This window comes from Aplysia californica, unplaced genomic scaffold (assembly GCF_000002075.1).
Source record: "Aplysia californica isolate F4 #8 unplaced genomic scaffold, AplCal3.0 scaffold00042, whole genome shotgun sequence".
NCBI lineage: Eukaryota > Metazoa > Mollusca > Gastropoda > Aplysiida > Aplysiidae > Aplysia > Aplysia californica.
The window spans coordinates 1025367-1046240 of record NW_004797312.1 but is presented as its reverse complement, the minus strand read 5'-3'; the positions used below and the strand labels follow the sequence as shown (position 1 = coordinate 1046240).

The window sequence follows — 20874 nt, the reverse complement described above, 5'->3', positions numbered from 1 at the left end:
TAATAATAAAAAACAATAGTAATAGCTGGTCCGTCAATGTCTGACGATGACCAATGTGCATTCGCATAGAGGAGAATATTAAAATTTTTCTCCTCCGAAAACAGAACAATTTGAAGAAGTTAAAAGTAAAGGTGACTTTTGGCTTCTGCTGTGGCCGATGAGAACAATTCTGGCAGAAAAAAGTTTGCCACATTTTGAAAACATTTAAACGCCCCACTTCAGATTGCGGGCTTCTTTCTTTGTTTCAACATTTCCATACTTGTGAAGCCTCATAATTATGATTTGCTGCCCACTGTGACTGCTGCTCTCCAGCTGGATATGTCAGGAGCCAGACTCTCCCATGTCGAAGTATATATTATTTATATAAGTTTAACTACACTCCTTGCAACACTGTAAAGCTGTTTAAGAAGCGGGACTTCCGAATGTAATGTCCGTCTCCGATAGGACCCAGCCTAATACTAATATAAAAATTCATATAAAGTAACTTTCCCGAGGGCACAATGTCGGGCTGAGCCGAGCCCCGAACCCCCGATCTCCCAATGCCCCGAACCCCCGATCTCCCAATGCCCCCCACTAGAATAGGAAAGCGGTTAATCTTTACTTGACATATATCTATTTTTGCTTGTTTTTGTTTTTGTTGTTGCTGTTGCTGTTGCTGTTGTTTTTTTTTTTTGGTCATTCGTAGAAAACCTGAGATTTTTAAAAGTCGATCATCTTAGTCTTTCTTCTGCTGGGCTGGGATTTTGTATCCCTCTATGGTTAACTACCTCTGATAGGCAGGGCTGAAATCTGCCTCCTGATTAATGATCTAAATTGTGTCGATTGGAATGTAAAACACCTACGACGAAAAAGACAAACAACTAAACAAATAAACAAACCAAGAACAAACTCATCCTATTTTAATTACAGCGCCTTTGAGCTGTGTGTACACGTGAGTAGGCGCGATAAAATAATCTACTTGAAAATTAATTTTCGTTCTTACTTAACTATCTTTCTACCCCCCCCCCACCCACACATCCACCCCCCCCCCCCCCCCGGGTTAAACCGGGGGGGGGGGGGGAAGGAAAAAGCCGAGAGCTACAAGGGGAGGTAATGAACCATCTGCTCGTCAGCCTGGGCTCGTATGCCTGCAGCGTTGGGGACCTCAGCGAGGTGCTCATTTCCCTCTATGAGAATACAGAGACCAGATTCCTCAGGTGGGCTAACTGTACCGCCCCTGCTTGTGCTGCCATCGTTTAGAACCCCCCCACCCCACCCCACCCCAAAAAACAGTATAATATGCAGATTTAATATTTTTACAGGGAACCCCAAAGAAGTTATATATATATAGTACCAAAGATTCTCTACTTTGTTAGTGGGATGATAGTAGAGAATCTTTGAAAGTACTACGTGTAGGCTATTTATAACCTCTTTGGGAGAGCCAAAAACCTGGATGGTCTTACAAATAAAACAACATTTGCTTTAGATAAAGATAATAAGAAAGTTTTTATCAAAATGTTATTCTTAAAAGTATTGTTTTTGTGATGTTTGCAAAGAGTTTGTTTTTTTGTTACAATATTCAGTTGTTTTGTTTTGTTTTTTACCTTCTGTAAAATAATGAAAACTGCATATACTGTTTTTTAAGAAAAATGACGGCAGTGTCAGTGTGGCTGTGCATGATGGATAACATTGATAACATGCACGTCTTAGGGAACACACATATTTTATCTTGCAGGGAATTTGGAGAATGATGAACGACTTTGTCTGCCCTACTTATCAGACTTCTGAGTTTGTTTTGTAAATTGAGATATGGAGTGTTGGTAGGAGTGTGGGGGAAATGCTCTCCTTCATCAGATTATCTTTGTTTTATCAATTATGCTTCCTTTTTCTCTCTCTTTCTTTCTCTGTTTGTCTCTATCTCTGTCTGTCTGTCTGTCTGTCTGTCTGTCTGTCTGTCTGTCTGTCTGTCTGTCTGTCTGTGTGTCTGTCTGTCTGTGTGTCTGTCTGTCTGTGTGTCTGTGTGTCTGTGTGTCTGTGTGTCTGTCTGTCTGTCTGTCTGTCTGTCTGTCTGTCTCTTTCTCTCTCTCTCTCTCTCTCTCTCTCTCTCTCTCTCTCTCTCTCTCTCTCCTGTTAAACACACACACACACACACACACGTCAAACACACACACAAACACACCTACACACATACAGAGTGAGAGAATCAGAAGCACCCATATAAACAGACCAACACACAGATGCATACACACACACATACACACACACACACACACACACACACACACACACACACACACACACACACACTCAAACACTCAAGCACACATGCATACACTCTTAAACATACTGGATAAAGCTTACAATGTGAAATTGATGTGTTTACTTTAGCCTCATAACTTTTCAGCACTGGAGTCCGTAGTTGAATGATGCACAGATAGCGGGAATGACTAATGCCTCTCTGCTTATGATAATGTTTTTGCTTTTCATTTGGGTAGAGAGTGTGTGGGGGAGTGGGTTGGCGTCACTTGAAGTTCTTAACAATAATCACTTGGATAGAAAATAGAGTTTCTCCTCATTTTGGGTACTTTCCCCTTTTCTGAAATGAAAATGACTAATTTTGCTCGAATAAGGGGGAGAAGACTTAAAGAACAGAAAGTCGAAAGTGAAAAAGTTTAAGTTTTCATTTTACATTTTATATGTTTGTTACATAACTAAATTCTTGCTCTGACATCTTTGAAATGGCAGTCTTGTAGTTTTGTGTCCGGAAAGATGAAAATGAATATTAAAACAGCAATTATTTGTCAGTAATTAGAGCTTGTTTTTATGTTGACATATAATGTTGCTTTTGAATTGAAAACGTGGTAGCTGACAAAACCATGCTTTGCAAATTAGATAGAAAAGTTTTAAACCATATTTACTTCTTTTAATATTGTCAAATCTCACGTTTTTTAAATGGTTGAACATAAAGATATCGATACCAAACTAAGATAGATAGAAGTGACATTTTCACTTCAAGTCGACCTTAGGTTAAATTTGTCCCAGATTTGCACATACTAGGTTCTTTCTATTTAAACAACAGAATGTATTTTAATGGGATAGAGGCATTATGCTCAACCGAAGATGGGATCTTGGGTCCCAAAACTTTACACGCTTAAAATATGTTGTGTAGCTCCAGAATTTCTGAAAAAGTGATCTTTTTTCCAGGTCTAATTTAAAGGTTATGTAGAAATAGAGAGACACGCACAGTGCATGTGTTAGACTTAGTGTTGCAATCATAATACATATTTCATCAGTACATTTGATGAAAGTACAGCCTCTTGAATTTTTGTTATTTATCAAAAATTTTGATTGTCATGTCATGTTTTTCTTTAGAATTTTCAGTTGGCATGTATCAGTCACAGACTTGGTCTCTGAGTGATTTATTACGTAGATGTGCAAAGGATCCCGAAGTATTCTGAAACTTTAAAGTGTTAATCTGAAGAAAGAAAAAACAGTCACTGCTTTTTTTAATATGTGATGACACAGTGGAATCAGGCGCTCGTCGATCTTGGGGCACATTGAGTTATTGTTATCATTTTAAAGCTTGTTCATTTGTCTTGCTTTGAATGAAAAAAATTACCCATCTGTCTTCTAAAGAAGTGGAGATATTTGTGATTGAAGGAGGCAGGGGACGCCAAAGTTTGGTGACTTTCAAAGCTGTCTAGTCCTTAAATTCGAAGCTGTAAATTGACACATTGTGCCTTTAATCAACATTTTTCAGTAAAACCCATACAGCAATGTATTTTTTTAATGGACATTAAAAGTGTTGAGCCCAAAAAACAAAAATTTGATAAAAAATTTCTGATGCTGGTGTCTTCAATTTCATTATTTTGACAAGCGCCTGATTTCACCACGATGATTCACAAATGCAGAAATTGTTTTACGGAAACAACTCCTCCCCCCCGCTTTACTTGGCATGTGTGATTGTTTCCTAGCATTGGAAACAAACAAAACTTAAAAATTTTTTGGGGGGATTTCAGCAAATGAAAATTGCAGTGGTTTCAGAGCACTTCGTATCTTTAAAAAAAAAGTGCCTTTGAATGATTAGCCTCACGCCCTCACCCCCGTCCCCATTTCACCCGTGTGCTCGTTTGCTTGACTTGCAGTGAGAAGTTTGTGATGCATTTTGATCGAGAAGGAAACCGCCTGGAGGGTGATAAGAACTCTTGCGGCCTCTTCACAGTGAGTGACTTTGTGCCTGCTGACGTCAGTCTTCCATCCTCTACTTTTATCTGTCCTTCCAGTGCTCAAAGGAAAACTAGTCTTCCGTCCAGTATTCAAATGGAAACTAGTCTTTCATCGAGTACTCAAATGGAAACTAGTCTTTCATCCAGTATTCAAATGGAAACTAGTCTTTCATCCAGTACTCAAAGGGAAACTAGTCTTTCATCCAGTACTCAAAGGAAAACTAGTCTTCTTTCCAATACACAGGGACCAGTACCTAGGGGAAAATAGTATTGTCTTCTATCTAGCACGCAAGTGCCAGGAAAAGTGGGGGGAGGGGGGATAGTCTTTCATCCAGTAAGGGGGAGGGGAGTATATAATAATACAGTCTTTCATCTATTATGTAGGGAGGGGGGAGTGGTCTTTCATCTATTATGTAGGGAGGGGGGAGTGGTCTTTCATCTAGTACAAAAGGGAGGGGGGGGGGGGGGGGGCGGGAGGAATATTCTTTCTTTTGTTATGGGGGGGGGGGGGCGGATAGTCTTTCATCCAGTATGGACGTGGGGGGGGGGGGGTGGAGTCTTTCATCCAGTGTGGGGACAAGGATGGGGTTGGGGAAGATAGCCTTCCGTCCAATATGGAGGGGGATGTTTTCCGTCCATTTACTCAGGGGTAAAATAGTCCTACACACTGCTCATTGAGTTGAGGAATAAGAGTTTTCCACACTAAACCCAGAAGGAAAAGTGGTCCATACTCCATTCCACTTTGGGGGAAATTAGCTTTACATACTTATGTTTGAGGGAAAATAAATTTACAGATTCCTCATTGATGTCTTTCCAACTCTTCAACTAGAGAGTGAAGGTAGGTATTTATGAGGAAACCACACTTTTTGAGAATTGTGAATGCTGAAATTCAGTTATAGGAAAAAAAATTGCATGGTGGGAATAGATATTTTAAAATTAAATTCATAGTGGACATTTAAGGAACTGACCCATTTTTGAGAAAGACGTTCATTCTCCACTTCATCCTATACATTCCATTTTGAAAAGTTACAACAAAAGATAAACAGTCTTCTTATATACGCTTTGAGGTGTACAAAGAAACCACATACTTACATTTAATTGAAAAGTAACAAAGAAACCACATTCATATTTCTCATTGAAAAGTAACAGCTTTTACAGAGAACTGACAGTTTTCATTCTCCGCTTTGAGAAGTAAGGAAAGAAACAATACTAGCATCTATGGTGCAGCAGTTAAGTACTTTGCCATCGCATGCAGAAGATTTGAGTTCGGTTCTTGTACGGGTAGAATTTTTATTGTGTGTCTCTCTCCGTCTATCTGCTGGGATGTTGTATACCTCTCAGTCTGGGCTGGCTCAGACTTGCAAGATCATAGCAGCCTGTCTCCTAAATGGTAATATCTGTGTTGTTGGGGGTGTAAAACATCTGCAATTAGAACCTTTAATATTACTTTTTTGGGTCAATCTTCACATTCTTTATTGAGAAGTGACCAAAGAAAGAAACAATCTACTTACTCTGCTTGAAAAGTAACGATCAGTTAGTTATGCATGGAAAATGATGTCCTGCGTGTATGTGTGTGCTGTTGGATTTATATTCTAATTTTTCAATCCATTTTTCTTTAATTTGCATGTTGGACTTGTGGATTTGTAGAAATTAATTTAATGTCGGTGGCCCCTTAGCTCAACAAGCATCATGCTGGGCTGTGATGTGGATAGTCGTAGTTTGAATCCTCATAAGTGTGTTTAAACTTGACAGGCAGGGTTGAAGCTTGCTTCCTAAAGTTTGTAAGTGTGTTGATTGGGGCATAAAAACTCCCAACTTCGAAAAAGAAAGAATAGAATAGTATTACCTAATCTATGGGGTCGTCAGCATGTTACGATAGCCTGGTTCAGAAGTAGTGGACCAAAATCAAACTAACCCATATAGGTAGGTCCTCTTTACCATGCACATATTTTGCAAATGAAATTTCAAGAAATGAAAAAAAAAAATTTTTGTTGCCTGTGGATGAAAAATAAGAGAAAAACCCTGATGTTACTAAGTTTTTTTTCCTGATTTTCTGAAAACGATCAGAAGTGACTTATATTATGCTATTATCACAGTATGTTGAAAATGGTGCTGGCAAATCGAAGCGGCCGGCCATTTCCATCTCGTTTGCCATTGTTCAATCAGAAATAGATTTTTGACAAGAAAAAGCCATTTAAATCAACCACAAATGGATATGTTTGTCTTTATCCTTTTGGCTCAAGGATACCTGCTGTCAGTGTGAACATACAATCAAACTTTGTCTAACGGTTACCTGTATAAGACAATTGCCTGCTCAAACGGCCGTTTCCCATTTTCTCTCTTGCATATTTTTTAACTTTAAAACGACACTTTGTAAGATGTCCACTTTTCTTCTTGACAATGGTAGGGTTGTCTTATACAATACCAGCTGTAGTTACCTAGCTCCACTTTAGCTAGAAAATGAGAATTCAGAGTTGAAATTAATTTTGGAACTGGAAGGGTTTTATCCTTGTATTGAATGTAAAAGGTCGTAGAAAATTATCTCATAAAGGTATCAAAGACCTTTCTTTGATATTTCAGATATTCACCTAAAAGTGTCTCTAATTTTGGACTTTGAGATTTTTATTTGTAAGAGCTGTTAATTGCTCTAGTTAAACTATTCTTTTATTATCAAGTTCAAGATAATCCAGACCTTGTCCAACTCTTTAAAAGCAAGTCCTTTAACCTTATCTTAGTTCTATGAATGACTTTTTACCAAAAAGGTTTAAGTGGTTGATGTGTTTTTGTTTATTTGAGTCTGAACTATTTGTGTACAATGCGTAAGGGTGTGGCTGTGATAAATGCCGTTGGATGAATACCAATAGACAAACAGTTTTTTCTGGTGTATTTCTTTGATGTGAGGTTTGGAACAGAACAGATGGTTACTCTTCATTATGAAAAACTGACTATCCTATAGGATTATGCTTCCTTGTACTTCCCCAAGGAGTATCCCCTGTCCACTGCCTTCTTCAGTGATGTCCTTCTCCGACGTTTTGTGAGGGTGGTTGGCGGGTGCTCTGATGTGGTTTGCTTCTTCTTTCCTATCAAACATCTGTTGTCCTTATCTCCCCTCTTTCTATTTTGTGTTGTTACTCTCTAGTAACACCTAACCTTCGGATGCTGTTGGACGAATACCAACTGACAACAACAAACAAAAAGCAGATTTCTTGCAGTAAATTGCACTTCAAAAGCAGTGGAAGTAAACAACAACAGTATGATTTAGATGAATAGTTCATTTCACTGCTCTGTTATTTTTTTTCCTCTTATGACAATGGGGGTCTGTAATGTTGCGGTTAGGTGCTTCACTGCCACACACAGGGGACCCCAGTTTGATTTCCATGTGGGGAGGAAATTTTTATTGAGTATCTGGTCTTCCGCTGTGATGTATCCATCTCAGCCTGGGTTGGCCCTAACAGGCAGGGTCGGATGCTGGCCTCGTAAATGATCTAAATTATGTATGTGGGGGGCGTAAGAAGCAACTACATAAAAAAAAACAACCCCATCCCCTTTGGCATTTTGTCACACCATGTTTAGCGTGGCTGCACCCAAATGCTGAGTGTCCGTCTTTCCAATTTTTCTTCATTGACTCGACTTTGTCACCAGGATTTGAGTGCAGAGGACACACAAAGAGATCTCTACCTCGTTCTTCAGATCTTTCGGAAGGGTGAGTAATGAATTGCTTTGCACTGGCATCTGCCGTGTTATAATTAGGTTCTTCACTGTTTCTCACTCAAAGATTATAAGTTTGATTCCTGAGTAGGGGAGTTGTTTTTATGTAGTGCCTTTGTCTGTCTGCTGGGATGCTGTATCCCACTCGGTCTGGGTTGGCGTGATCAAAGCAACCTTCTTCCTGAATGGTGTAAAATGTTCAGAAGTGGCGTAAGACAATTCCTTTAACCGTACCTTAGTTCTATGAGTGACTTTTTACCAAAAAGGTTTAAGTGGTTGATGTGTTTTTGTTTATTTGAGTCTGAACTGTTTGTGTACAATGCGTAAGGGTGTGGCTGTGATAAATGCCGTTGGATGAATACCAATAGACAAACAGTTTTTTCTGGTGTATTTCTTTGATGTGAGGTTTGGAACAGAACAGATGGTTACTCTTCATTATGAAAAACTGACTATCCTATTGGATTATGCTTCCTTGTACTTCCCCAAGGAGTATATCCTGTCCACTGCCTTCTTCAATGATGTCCTTCTCCGACGTTTTGTGAGAGTGGTTGGCGGGTGCTCTGATGTGGTTTGCTTCTTCTTTCCTATCAAACATCTGTTGTCCTTATCTCCCCTCCTTCTATTTTGTGTTGTTACTCTCTAGTAACACCTCTAATCTTCGGCACTTTTATGATCTTATTGTGTTGCAAGTGCCATAAAACACTTACTGAAACTAAAAAGGCGTTTTGTTATTAAAAAAAATTTTTGGTTCACATTTTTTCCCTCTTGAAATGTCTTCTCTGAGCTGATTTGGTTGGAGGGAACCACTGGTAATCCTACTTCTTTTCTTCCTCTCTGTTGTTTCTGTCAATTGATCTGACATTTCCAAGCACTAAATGACAGTTCCCATGTACTTCTCTATACTCAAACAAACAAATCAGCTGATTTAGCTCTTCCGTACATCGTGGACATTTTGATGTCCTGTGAGTTGGGTATCTTAAGGTAAAAGATAAGTAACTTTTTTTTTTCATTTAATAGCATCAATGTGACATACATTTTTTTGTTACCTCAAGTCTATTTTGTTTGTAAGTCTATATGTTTTTCATTCAAAAACAGAAATGACTTTAACTGACAGTTGAATGAATCAAGAATGAAAAGATTCAATCTTGCTTAAACTACAAAGCACTCTAGAACTTGAGGCTGTGATACAAATGCCCTTTCACACTTGGTTTTAAGTTTCATAGATGGTAAAAGAAATTTCTTTTTGTCTGATGTTGATAAGAATATAAAATGAGTTGCTTCTCGCAATCCATAAATGGAAATATCTGCCAAATATCACCACAGGGATCAATTAGAAGATTTTCAACTGATGCTATTTTCATCCAATTCAACCTGTCTTTTATAATATTTTGTACTAATAAATTGTACAAAATCAACTTTTGAATTTGAAGAATCTCTTCCTATGAGCTAAAATCCAGGAAGTAACTCATTTTGTCAGCATGCTTCACCGTTGGTTTTAATTTCCTTCCCAGGTCGTTTAAAGGATGGAGGAAGTGTGAGGAGGCTCAAGCAGAGTTTGAAATATCGCAGGCCGTGGGGAATTTCAGGTGATGTGAAAGTTCCCTAAATAAGTTACTTTAGCCAGACGGGTTGTTGCTGTTCGTATCATTAGTCTTTCAGCGAATTTGTACTTTTTTGTTCCTAAGGATAACTGCAGGCTTTTTGGTGAGGTAATTTTGAATGTTGTTTTTTTTTCCTTTTGTAAATGCTAGGGTTGTGTGAGTGGTGAGTACTCGCTGTTTTTCCTCCCAGTAAGGGCTCTTAGCAGAAACAAAGATTTCGCAAATTTCACCAATTTTTGTTTATTGCTACACTGTGTTTTTTTTTTCTTTTTGTCCATTTATTTTCTTTGTGCACTGTTAAAATATTCTCAGAAATTTAAATGTTTTTGTTCGTTGCAATTACCATAATTAATATTTTTCTATTCCTTCTTGTTTACTATTGTTATTATTAATAAATTTGCAAAATTTAGTCTGAGCATCAGCAAATAACACGTTGAGCCTGTGCTCAGGATTTGAGCACTCGAGCACTCATTCCAGTATTCCATCTTTACCTGGATTTGGACTCTTATCCAAAATACTGGACGCACACATCCCTAGTAAATGCTAAATGTTGGCCTGAAAAAATAGTAGTAGACAGAAGCTCTTATTTTGATGAAAGGATAATTTTGTGCCTGAAATTTTAGTATTCAGGAAATGTACACCTCCTCGGATGAAGACTTTTAAATCTCAGTGCTGGGATGGAGGGGGGGGGGGGGGGGGGATCTCATGACCATTAGTGTACTTCTAATCTTCAGCATTTGTGTTTTTTTATGAATTTAAGTTGCCATGTAAAATAATAGATGTCGGAAATTTTTTTTCTTTCTAGTGTTGAGTTTGAAAGATTTGTATCAGATCCGGCCAGAGAATGAGCTGGACTACTTCTTGAGAGTGCATGTGTGAGTATTGTGGTCAGTGTGTTGGTCATCGACTTAAAGCATATCTTGACTTTTGCATTTCCCTTCGTTCATTTTTTCCCCATTTATTTCTCCTCTTTCTCTTTCATGGTGAACATTCTACTGTTAAATTAATTCTATTTGACTATAGAATTATATTCAGACTTTGCCTTTTGAAATATATTATGAAACAGTTGTTTTCTTTTGCTTTTATACTGTTATATTTTATTCTCTTTGGAATGTTTGGTTATAAGTGCTTTGGTAGCCTTCCTGAAATGGTAGAAATATACTTTATACCATACATGGAGTTGTTTTAGCATTTCACTTTCGGATGAAATGTATCCTTATATTTCACACATGAAACATAAGCTGATTTCTGAGGTGTGAAATATAAGCTATAAACAAAATGTGTATAAATTACTTAGGGCACTGTATTCGCCTTTTTAACTTTCTGTAAGCAAAGTATAGACTTGTATCATAATTTTCATAGACCATGCAATGTTATGGCAGCCGCTCTCTGCCCTCTGTAAAAACTTTGCAGCAAAGCGCGCTCACCATAGGCGCCCAAATGAAGTGCCAAACATCAGTCCCCCACTGTCCCTATTGTTTAGAGTTCGTGCAACTTTCTTCGCTGCACTTTATTTTATTCCAAATTGAGTGAAATGGTGCGCGCCATAGTGCACCTGGATTACTTTAGAGTGCGGTGATGTATTTTAGAGCAATCAAAGAGTCTACATAACAAGAGGGGCCACTTCTCTCTTTGAGCCAATTAAAAAAGTGTCCTCAAAATTCAGTGGCACCCTCTTCGCAAAAGCGCACCCTTTGTGAACAGAGTTACCCTACTTGAGTTTAAAAAATCAAAGTGAAACTAGCAAGTTTTTGAATAAATTTAGGAAGAATGCTTTTTTAAAATGGTTATGCTGACAAAAAACCTCTTCCGGGGGAAAGGGCGATTGTTTTCTTTGATTTATTTGACTTTAGAATGAAGGGCGAGAGGTCATTAAAATAAAAAAAAACTAAAACTCCACACTGAACGAACCCAAACTGCTGATGAACAGCAGTCGATCAAGGAGGGGCTATTTCTATTCTTCTTCTGGAAAAACGAAAGAGAGCTTCAAAACAGACTGTAGCGCCATCTGAAGCAAAGAGCAAACTTCCTGCGGACACTTTTTTGGCTGAGTGGCCCATCTTGTTATGTACTATCTTTGGAGCAATGCACAAGTCTTTGTTACCAAGCGACTCCCAGCCTTTGGTTTGTCTTGCGAAGTTTGAATTCAAAGTAAAAAATCATCTGTATTTCTAACAACAACATGTCATATGCATTAAAACTCGTGTTACAACTTGGCAAGTTCACTTGAAGGATAAATCATGATCTACCACCATTACTTATGTAATAAATTCTTTAAACTCTTTATTGAGATATACCCCAGACTTGAATATAGTCTCTTTTTTTTTTTTTGGTGTGCTATGGAACAAGACTTTGTTTTTCAGTGCTGAATTGGAAAACATAATTTCATGGAAGATAATAGTAAAATATTATTGTTTGCCGTTCATTCACAGTTTTTGAAAAAAAATTTCCTTGTACCAGTGTCCTGAAGTATGCATTTCATATACAGTAAACATGCTGTTTGCTCAGTTTGTCAAGAGATTTATGGCCTGCGTATCCACCCATTTTTGTTTTTTGGTTATATTATTTTAACTGTTAAACTTCTCCACCCTGTTCTGTTTGTTATGAACATTTATTTAGTGGCTCTGTTTTTTACATGTGAATAACTTAAAGTTTGTTTTAAAATACCATACATTTGTTTTCAGAGAGAAGTGAAATTGAAATCTGATCTAATCTCAAATCCCCAGTGTGGACCCTAGTGAAACACAATTCCACAGCCTGCATGAGAGCCTCATCAAGAAACAAATGCAGATGACCAGCCGTCTGGGAATTTCAGATAAACAGAATCAGGGTAAGTCCATCTCTAATGTACTTACAGAAACCCTTCACAAAAGTTATTTTGTCAGCGTAACCATTTAAAAATAGTCATTTCAAAATTTGAGTTCTAATTTATTAAAAAAACAAGTCATTGTTTCAATTTGGTTTTTTCACACAAATAGGCGAATTTAAAAAGAATCCTTTAAGGAAGGAGAGGGTCAAAAGGGCTGGGGAGGGGTGGGGAGGGGGGTTAATGAAGAATGAGAGGTATGCTAAAATCTAGCTCAAAACTGCTGTTTTGCAACAAGTGGCAGGTGGCGTTTCCCGAATGATTGAAGTTTGTGTTTTTCTACAAGATGAATATTTTACCTTTTTCTCTGTTGTGTAATAAAATCTTTGCTGAAAAGAACAAACTGGTCTTTTCATTTTTCCCTGTTTTTTTTTCTTTGTGACATCTGATGTAGGTATCACGCTGTGTGTTCAGATCCTCCAGGGAGAGCTCAAGACTGTGAAGATGGAGAACCCGACCTTGTTCAGTCGCAACATCGTCCCCACCCAGCGTATGGGTTTCTCCGACTTCATCAATCCAGGTTTGACTTATGTTCCTTCTAACAGATTTGAGCAAAATAAAAATAAAAAAATCCTTGTCTATCTTGATGTTCTGAAATCTAAAAATTATTGTATGAATATGATTTCATGACTGTCTGTCAGAGAGCAAGCAAGTTCTGATTTAAATTGCGAAATGGCATGAAATACTGTTGATTGATGCAGAAAGACAATAGAATAAACATTTGTTTTGAATGCTTCGTCATGCTAGAGAAACCAGGTTGCCTGCTATGGTACAATTGGTTCAAGTATTTTGCCAGCTTGTGTAGGCTTAAGATTCAAATTTTAAAAGAATTTGAAAATTCTCTTAGTTTTCGAAAATCATTTGTGAGGCATCGTGGTGAAATCAGGCGTGCGCCATGATAATGAAATCGAAGAAACCCTGTTTGGCAATTTTTATAGACTTTTCTGTCCGTTTAACACACAGTTCTGTGTGGATTTTACTGAAAAACATTGACCAACGGCACAAAAGATGTAAATTTGCAATTCCCAAGAACTCTCAAGCTTTGGAAGTCGTCTAACTTTGGCGGCCACTTTCTCGCTAATTTTACCTCAGCTACCAGGTGACCCCCACCTCCTTCAATTGCATATATCTCAACTTCTCTTCATGACAGAGGGGTATTTTTTTAAACAAAAGCAAGTCAAGTGAACAGGCTGTAAGGTTATAGCTATAACTCCATATGCCCAAAAATTGACGAGTGCCTGATTTCACCGCAATGTGACCCATTTTCTTGTCCAGCTGAGTCTCCCAGGAGGAGTGAGTGCTCCTTTGTCTGAAGTGCCTTGAATTGTGTCAACCAGGGTGCTTGTAGATGGTGCCCATTGGAGGTTCAGTTCGGTCCAGTTCTGTTTGGTTCGGGTACGTTTCTGGTAGCTTCAGTTCACACTAAAAAAAGACCCTGGTTTCGTTCGGTTTGTGCCATGATGGTAGCTTTTCTCCTTCCATGGAGGAAAATCTGGCTATCCTGGACAACCAAACTGAACTGAACCAAACTGAACCAATCTTGCCAAGGGGCACTGGGTATTATCTGCTCAGTTTGAAACCTCAGTTCTGGAAAAAAGCTTGGCTATGCTGTATTCCGTATTTTATCTTAATATTCACATCTTTTGGTTCTTTGCAAAGCGATAATGGCTCTTTTAAGATATCAATGAATGTAAATTTCTAGGTGAAGTTCGGAATGATCTCTATCTGACCCTGAGCGGTGCGGAGGTTGACCGAGGGAAAAAGAAAGCCGCGAAGAATGTGGAGGTCAAGGTGGCCGTGTACAACCAGGACTACGAAGTGATCCCAGTAAGTGACTTCTCAATGTTCAAAGACTGTTCGCTGCCAGTCCCTCTGACCATCTACCGGTACCTGTGCTGTATCAGTTGGTTAGGGTTAAGGTTAGGGTAGGGATAGGTTTAGGGTTAGGGTCAGGGTTAGGGTTGGGGTCAGAGTTAAAGATAGGTTCGGGTTTAGGGTCAGGGCTAGGGTTAAGGTCAGGGTTGGGGTTAGGGTCAGGGTAAGGGCTGTGGCAAGGGTTAGGGATAGGTTGAGGGTTAGGGTTAGGGTCTGGGCTAGGGGTAGAGAGAGGTTTTAGGGTTAGGGTTAGGGTTAAGGTTAGGGAATGGGTTGTTGATTGTACTGGACTAGTAAACTGTCTAGTGGACAATTGGCGGGTTAGTATAAAGGTTGACTGTTAATATAATGGTTGACTGTCGAGTAGAATGTAAACATCGCAGTTGATCACCCAGTGGACTGGCAGTGACTGTTCCCTCAAATATTTTTGTGTTGACATTTCACTACCTCAGAATTACAAAGTTCTATCTGCTCAGTACCTAGTTTTGAGAAATTTGACGTAAAAAATATTTCAAAGTTTTTTTCGAATACAATTCTTTTAATATCTTGACAACAACTCAGAATAATCTTACGATTGTGATAGAGCAGATAGAGCTTTTGATTTCTGACCTCATGGTCTTGGTAACTCAAAAGAGACATCTTATATCTTTTCTTATTTTTAACAACATGTAAAATTTGACTTTGGACAAAATATAGGCATGTGATTTGTACACAGTTTATATCATGACCTATTTTTTCTTGTAGAAAACCTTAAACCTTTTTTTTTCGCCTTTTAAAATTTTGGAATGCTTCCAATTATTTGTCTTGACCGATTTTCCTTGATCTTTCACCATTTCATCAGGGATGTATACTTGGAGCCAATGGGGATCCTCTTGCCTCTGAGTTCTTCTCCTATGTATCATATCACAGCAATAGCCCACATTGGAATGAAACCATTAAGGTAGGCCCAGTGATTCCTATAGTCCATCAGTATCAATAGATTTGTTTTATTTGCTTTTAGCAGGATTTTTAAAATGTTCTGATTGGGAATGGTGAAAAATGAATATATAGTGGGCATTGCTATAAAACCAACCATTTGACAGTATTTAAAACCTTTGCTTTTAGTATTGTTCTATAACACCATTTTGCAAGCAAATTTTAATATCTGTATAATTAATTTGTGTACTAAATCCCATGAGCCGTGACCTTCTGAGGCTACAGTGCCCCTCTGTTTGAGCTCCTGAGCGATTCTTGCCTTCATTTACATCATCGCCAGAATCACTTTCTATATCCCACTCAGGGTAGTCGTCGTCATTACTAGCATCTGATTAAAAAAGATCATCAAAATAATCAGTTATATCCTGTGTACCGTCAAACATGTGTAACATGGCCACCCATTGTCAAGGAGAAAAGTGACCGTTTAACACAGGTGGCCGTCTTAGGCAGGACTGATCAAAATTAATAAAGCAAGCCATTCTCTTCTGAGGTCCAAACCGGGGCAGATCTCAGGCTTATAACTGCTGTAAGGCTATAAATTCAAAAGGGTTTTTGTTTTCTTTTAAAAAAGAGGGATGGGTGTTGTAAGAAGGTTTTTTTGTGTTGTTTTTGTTGTTGATGTTTTTTTTTTTGGCTAGCTTTCTTTTTTTTTGCTGATTTTGTGCAAGGGTGAAATAAACAAAATTTTATGTAAGTAAGACGATGAAGACCGAGTGCCACGGTAAAACAAACACACGGGTTGCCACCACTCGGAGAACGAGTGGCGCTTCTGTCACAAGTTCATGTCAACGTCCATTGTTACAGATTAGGTAAACAAAATAGTGACCAGTCACCTCACACACAATCTGTGCATGAGAGTTGTGGGCGGGGCTTACCGGTTATGACGGGTCACATGCTTCCCTCACCTGCAGGTGGGAATTTTATTGTTAGGGCCTACTCATTGCTCAACTTGGGTAAACATTCATTGGAGGGACTAACAGTAACGAAAGGTGAATGAATTATGACGGCCCGTCCACAGTGTGAGGGGCCGATTAAAAATTTACGACAAAGCGTCGGGCAATGAGTGACCACGCCTGGCCGTCTGAGGCAGGTAAATTTGACCGTGGGTTCATAAAATAAGGTGGCCACGGCAACGTTGGACTGGTGACCGTTTTACACTGTTAAATCATATAGAAAAAACGCAAGGGGGGAAATGGAAAGTGGTCGTTTGTACAATTGGCCATATTATACAGGTAGCCGTCATGGCAGGCTCAACTGTAATTTGAAGATGGAGCCCTTGTCTCTCTGTCAGGGCTCCCCACTTTGAGGCAACCAATTCTTTTAAGGAGGTTATATGTCACTAAAACCTTGGCTTTGTAAGGTTGACTTTAAAAATTACAGATTTGTTTGATTTGCGTCTAACATGACTTTTTTAATGTCATGATTGGAAACTGAAAAGTCAATAAATTGTGGGCATTGCTATAAAACAAATCATTTGGCTTTGTCAGTGTTTAATACCGTTGCATGTGAGATTTACCAAATTATTTGTGTTATCCTGTAGACCTATTTGGTCCCAGTGAGAGGAACAGTTTTAGCATGGGGTGCATATTTTTTTAAAAACTATTTTTTTTCCCAGTTGTCCATACCCATTGAAAGATTCAACACTGCTCATATACGACTGGACCTCTGGCATTGCTCAAGTAAGTTTATTGCGATTAAGGTCATTTTGAAAAATATGTTTTATGTAGGCCCTAACTATTTTAAGTGATAAAAGGTACCTGTTGTTTTTATTTTGTTTAGCAGTCGACCAGTCTTGTTTTCATTCATACTGGTTTTTCTTTTTCACTGTTTTTCTTTTTATTATTTCCTTTGGCTTTTTATATTTTAATTTTTTCTTCAGGTCTATAATTTAGAATGTTTAGAACTCTTCAAAAGTGGTTCAGTGGTTCATTGCAGTACTTTCCTGAGTGCATTTCATAATAGTACTTGGAAATAATAATGATAATTATTTGTATTAATTAACACTATTCCTTGCTCAACAGCAAGCACGGTGCACTTTACAACTTTTATTACCCCAGCAGACCGAAGAACGCTCAAAAACATTCCAATGTCCTCAGGTAACACAGAGAAAGTGCTAGTTGGGTTTGCATTCCTGGAACTGACGGTGAAGGGTAACATCACTCGCCAGAACAAGAAATATGATCTTTGTTTGTACAAGGTTTGGATTGCTTTAAATTGTTTTGTATTTTGATTGATGAATTCCAGGAATCTCAATGCTGAATTAATGCTTTTTCAGTGATAGTTCAATCAGTAAGTCGATAGCCCTGACTAGTGAATCATGAAAAATTTTATTGTCAGCAAGGTGTTTTTTTAAGGCTTTATATGCGCACCTACAGACCAAGAAAAAACTTTACCCGCGGGAAAGCCTATAACTCTCCACCAAAGTGCACAATTCACACAAACATTGACAGGAAGCAAGCTGAACCAATCGGAAGGAGAAATACATAGCAAAATTAACAGCACCTTGGAAGCAGCCATGGCTACTCCGAAGATACCATTCACTGTTGAACAATATACAATGTTAAATGTTGAGTAGGGGGGGTGGGGGGATTGAAATATTTTTTGATTGGTCACTGGAAATGTATCTTTGAGAGAAGGTTTCTGACTGGTGTTTGAGTTTGAGTGACTGCGTGTAATGTTTAGTTAGATCTAGGCCTGATGGGCGAAATGCGTAAATGCCGTAAAACACTAGACAGGCCTCTATAGGATTTAAAAAGATTAGCCAAGTAAGCCTAATAAGCTGCACTCGAAGAACTTATAACGTACGTGTTCAACGAATCGCAAGACGAATGTTTCTCGAGGATGATTCTGCATGAATTTACGGTCGGGGGCGGTCGCTTGAAAAGTCACGTGGCTGGTCCGTCGTCTCTATGACTATGACCAACAGTTTCCTCATACGCTATCTGTTCCCGACGTTTATACATCTAGTGCATATTCCTTACTTTGAGTTTGTCCCCCCCCCCCCCCCCCCATTCAACGCCTTTGTATTCTTAACCCCTGTCGGGGAATCCTTCACAAAACAGTCACGTGTCGTCACATTATCTGCCAAAATGACCCCCTCCTCCAAGGGAGATCACTAGAGTAAAAAGGAATAGAGATGACTGCGTCCCTTCCTCCCCTTGCAAAGGTTCATGTAAACGCACGCTCCGTATAAACGCACGCTCAGAAGCCCTCCCGAGCACCGTGCGTTTAGGCGGAGACTACTGTACAGTATGTGAGACATTGTGAATCAGGCGCTCGTCAAAATAAGGAAATGGAAGAAACTGGCATTATTCCGCCAGATAGGCAATTTTTATAGAATATTTGTTTTTTAGCTCAACACCTTTTATGTCTATATAAAAACACATTTCTATGTGAATTTACCAAACAGTTTCTTTGGATTTTTCCCAAAATATGATTGCAAAGTGTTAAAGGTTTAAAAAAATGTAAATTTTAAATTTCGAAGGACGCTCAAGCCATGAAGTTGCCAAACTTTGGCGGCCATTTTCTGGCTAATGATAGCTCTGAAACCAGGCAATCCCCCCTCCCCCCCCCCCTTTCAATAATAGATATCCTGACTTCTGTTCAAGACAAATGGGTATTTTTTTCTTCATAGAAAGCAAGACAAATGAACAAGCTTTAAGATAATACCAATAATTTCACATGCCCCAAAATTGACGAGTGCCTGATTCGACCACGTCGTGACACGTGTAGTTTCAGTCTATTTACTTATTTTCTTCTTCATGGTTTTGAATTAGGTACTCTATTTTTGTTTGATTTTCACAAAGCTGAAAAAAAACAAAACAAACAAACTCAGGCACTTGTTGATTGACGCTAATGATGTTATTTTTCCCCCCCCTCTCCAGTACGATGAAAAGAAGGCTCCGAAGAATTATTTACGATTGCCTTGTCTCCATGAAAGCTCTGGTGTCCTGTCAACCCTCATGCCTTCAAAGCCTGTCAATTTGCCAGTCTCTCTCTCCACAAAGGAGTGGGTCACTGTTGAGACTTTCCTTTGCTCTTCCAAATTTGCTCAGAAGTGTAAGTTGATTTGTGTTTTGTATTTGTGGGTATGTATGTGCATTCAAGTGTGCGTGCATGCGTACGTGTGTGCGTGTGTGTTTGTCTATGTCTGTATGCATATATGTGCAAGATCAAATTTTGTTTTGTTTTGAAGACCAAATTTATACAAAATTTATCAAGTGGAATAAACTCAGGGAAGGTGGTCATTATTTGAATTCCATGCTCCAGGTGTTGACCATTTCTCTCTATCCAAGCTCTAACATGCCACTGGAAATTTTGAATAACCCTGAGGTATGTGTCTGGCTAGATTCTTCAGACCCCCTGTTCAACTTAAACTTTCAACTGTTCAGTTGTTTTGCGGGATTTCTCTGTAGATTCTGTCTGCCAACCCCCCCCCCCCATCCAAGACATAGTTGAAGGGGCTTGAGTGGGGGAATGTGGGGTGACCATTCATGTGTAAGCTTTTGGCTTACAAGGTGTTCCCCAAACCTTTCTTGCAACCATACAAGGCTGTCCCCGTGGTTTTATGCAGCCTGCATAATTTAGCCAAATTTGATCAATATTTGCATAATTTCTGATTATTTTCCTTCTTCATTCTTTGTTAAAATTAACCGAATCGCATAATTTCACAATTTTGGGTTCAGTTTGCATAATTTCAGAATTTTTTTTGGGTATAAAATGATGGGGACAGACAAGAGCCACTCTTGACGTGTAGGCTGTGGCCTCATCCCTCTAGAGCCATGCCTCCTCAATAGAATGACATGAACACCCTCTCCTCCCCAAACTTCTCCTAAAATTTTTAGCACTTGGAAATACCCATCTTATGTGACTGTCTTGGTTTTACCATTCTTTACCTAAAACCAGAACGGGCAAATCGTGCCTATGTAGCTGAACTTTTGGGGGGTGGGGGGGGGGGCTACACCCCGAAATTCCCGATTTGGCTCAAAATATGGATTTTAAGTTGGAGGCATTTTTAGCTTCTTCAGCCTCTGTTACAACTATTTCATCGCATAAGAACCCCCTAAAGCCTTATTTCTTCCCATACCGGGCATGTTTGTCACCACCATTTCCTCATAAAGCAATCTTGTATTTTTCGTTAGTCCGTTTTCTCGAAAAGTGTTTTTTTAAATATACTTTAAAAAATAACTCCACCATTTTTCATCCAATCTTCTTGAAATTTTCACAGAATGAAGAAAAAATGTAATACTAAAGATTTGTGTGATGAATTTGTGATATATGGAATAGTTTATTGTTGGTGGTATTTTGAGCGTAGATATAGATTGTTTGCAAACGTGAACCTCAGGAAAAAATTCATTAAAAATTTTCTAGTAGGTTTAGGAAAAATTATAAAAATAGATTTGTAGATCTATTGTTTGCCAAGATGCATGCGAAAAAACTATTTATTTCCATAAAAAATAAGTGCGGTATTAATTATCTTAGACATGTAGACAAAATCCTATATGGCCGCCGTATCGCATGGAAACAAAATTTTTTCCTCAAATCTGATTGCGGTTTTTAAAACTCTTTACTATGCTTGTTATATGTGTGAAATTTGGTAACATTTGATCCACTAGTAAGCGAGATAGCCTTCAGTTGCCCCCCC

The 20874-nt window shown here is 38.6% G+C and overlaps 1 protein-coding gene across 1 annotated transcript in view; it reads left to right on the top strand.

The window, feature by feature from the left end:
• Positions 1–1071: 1071 nt before the first annotated feature.
• Positions 1072–20874, top strand: part of LOC101859153 (dedicator of cytokinesis protein 4) — a gene marked incomplete in the record, with an annotated part of 145183 nt that continues 125380 nt past the window's right edge. The window contains 12 exon segments of the mRNA XM_013079173.2: positions 1072–1196; positions 4125–4200; positions 7848–7908; positions 9425–9499; positions 10320–10389; positions 12241–12344; positions 12775–12900; positions 14083–14207; positions 15097–15195; positions 16846–16909; positions 17327–17427; positions 19115–19289. Of these exon segments, the coding sequence (XP_012934627.1) occupies positions 1093–1196; positions 4125–4200; positions 7848–7908; positions 9425–9499; positions 10320–10389; positions 12241–12344; positions 12775–12900; positions 14083–14207; positions 15097–15195; positions 16846–16909; positions 17327–17427; positions 19115–19289 (1180 nt within the window).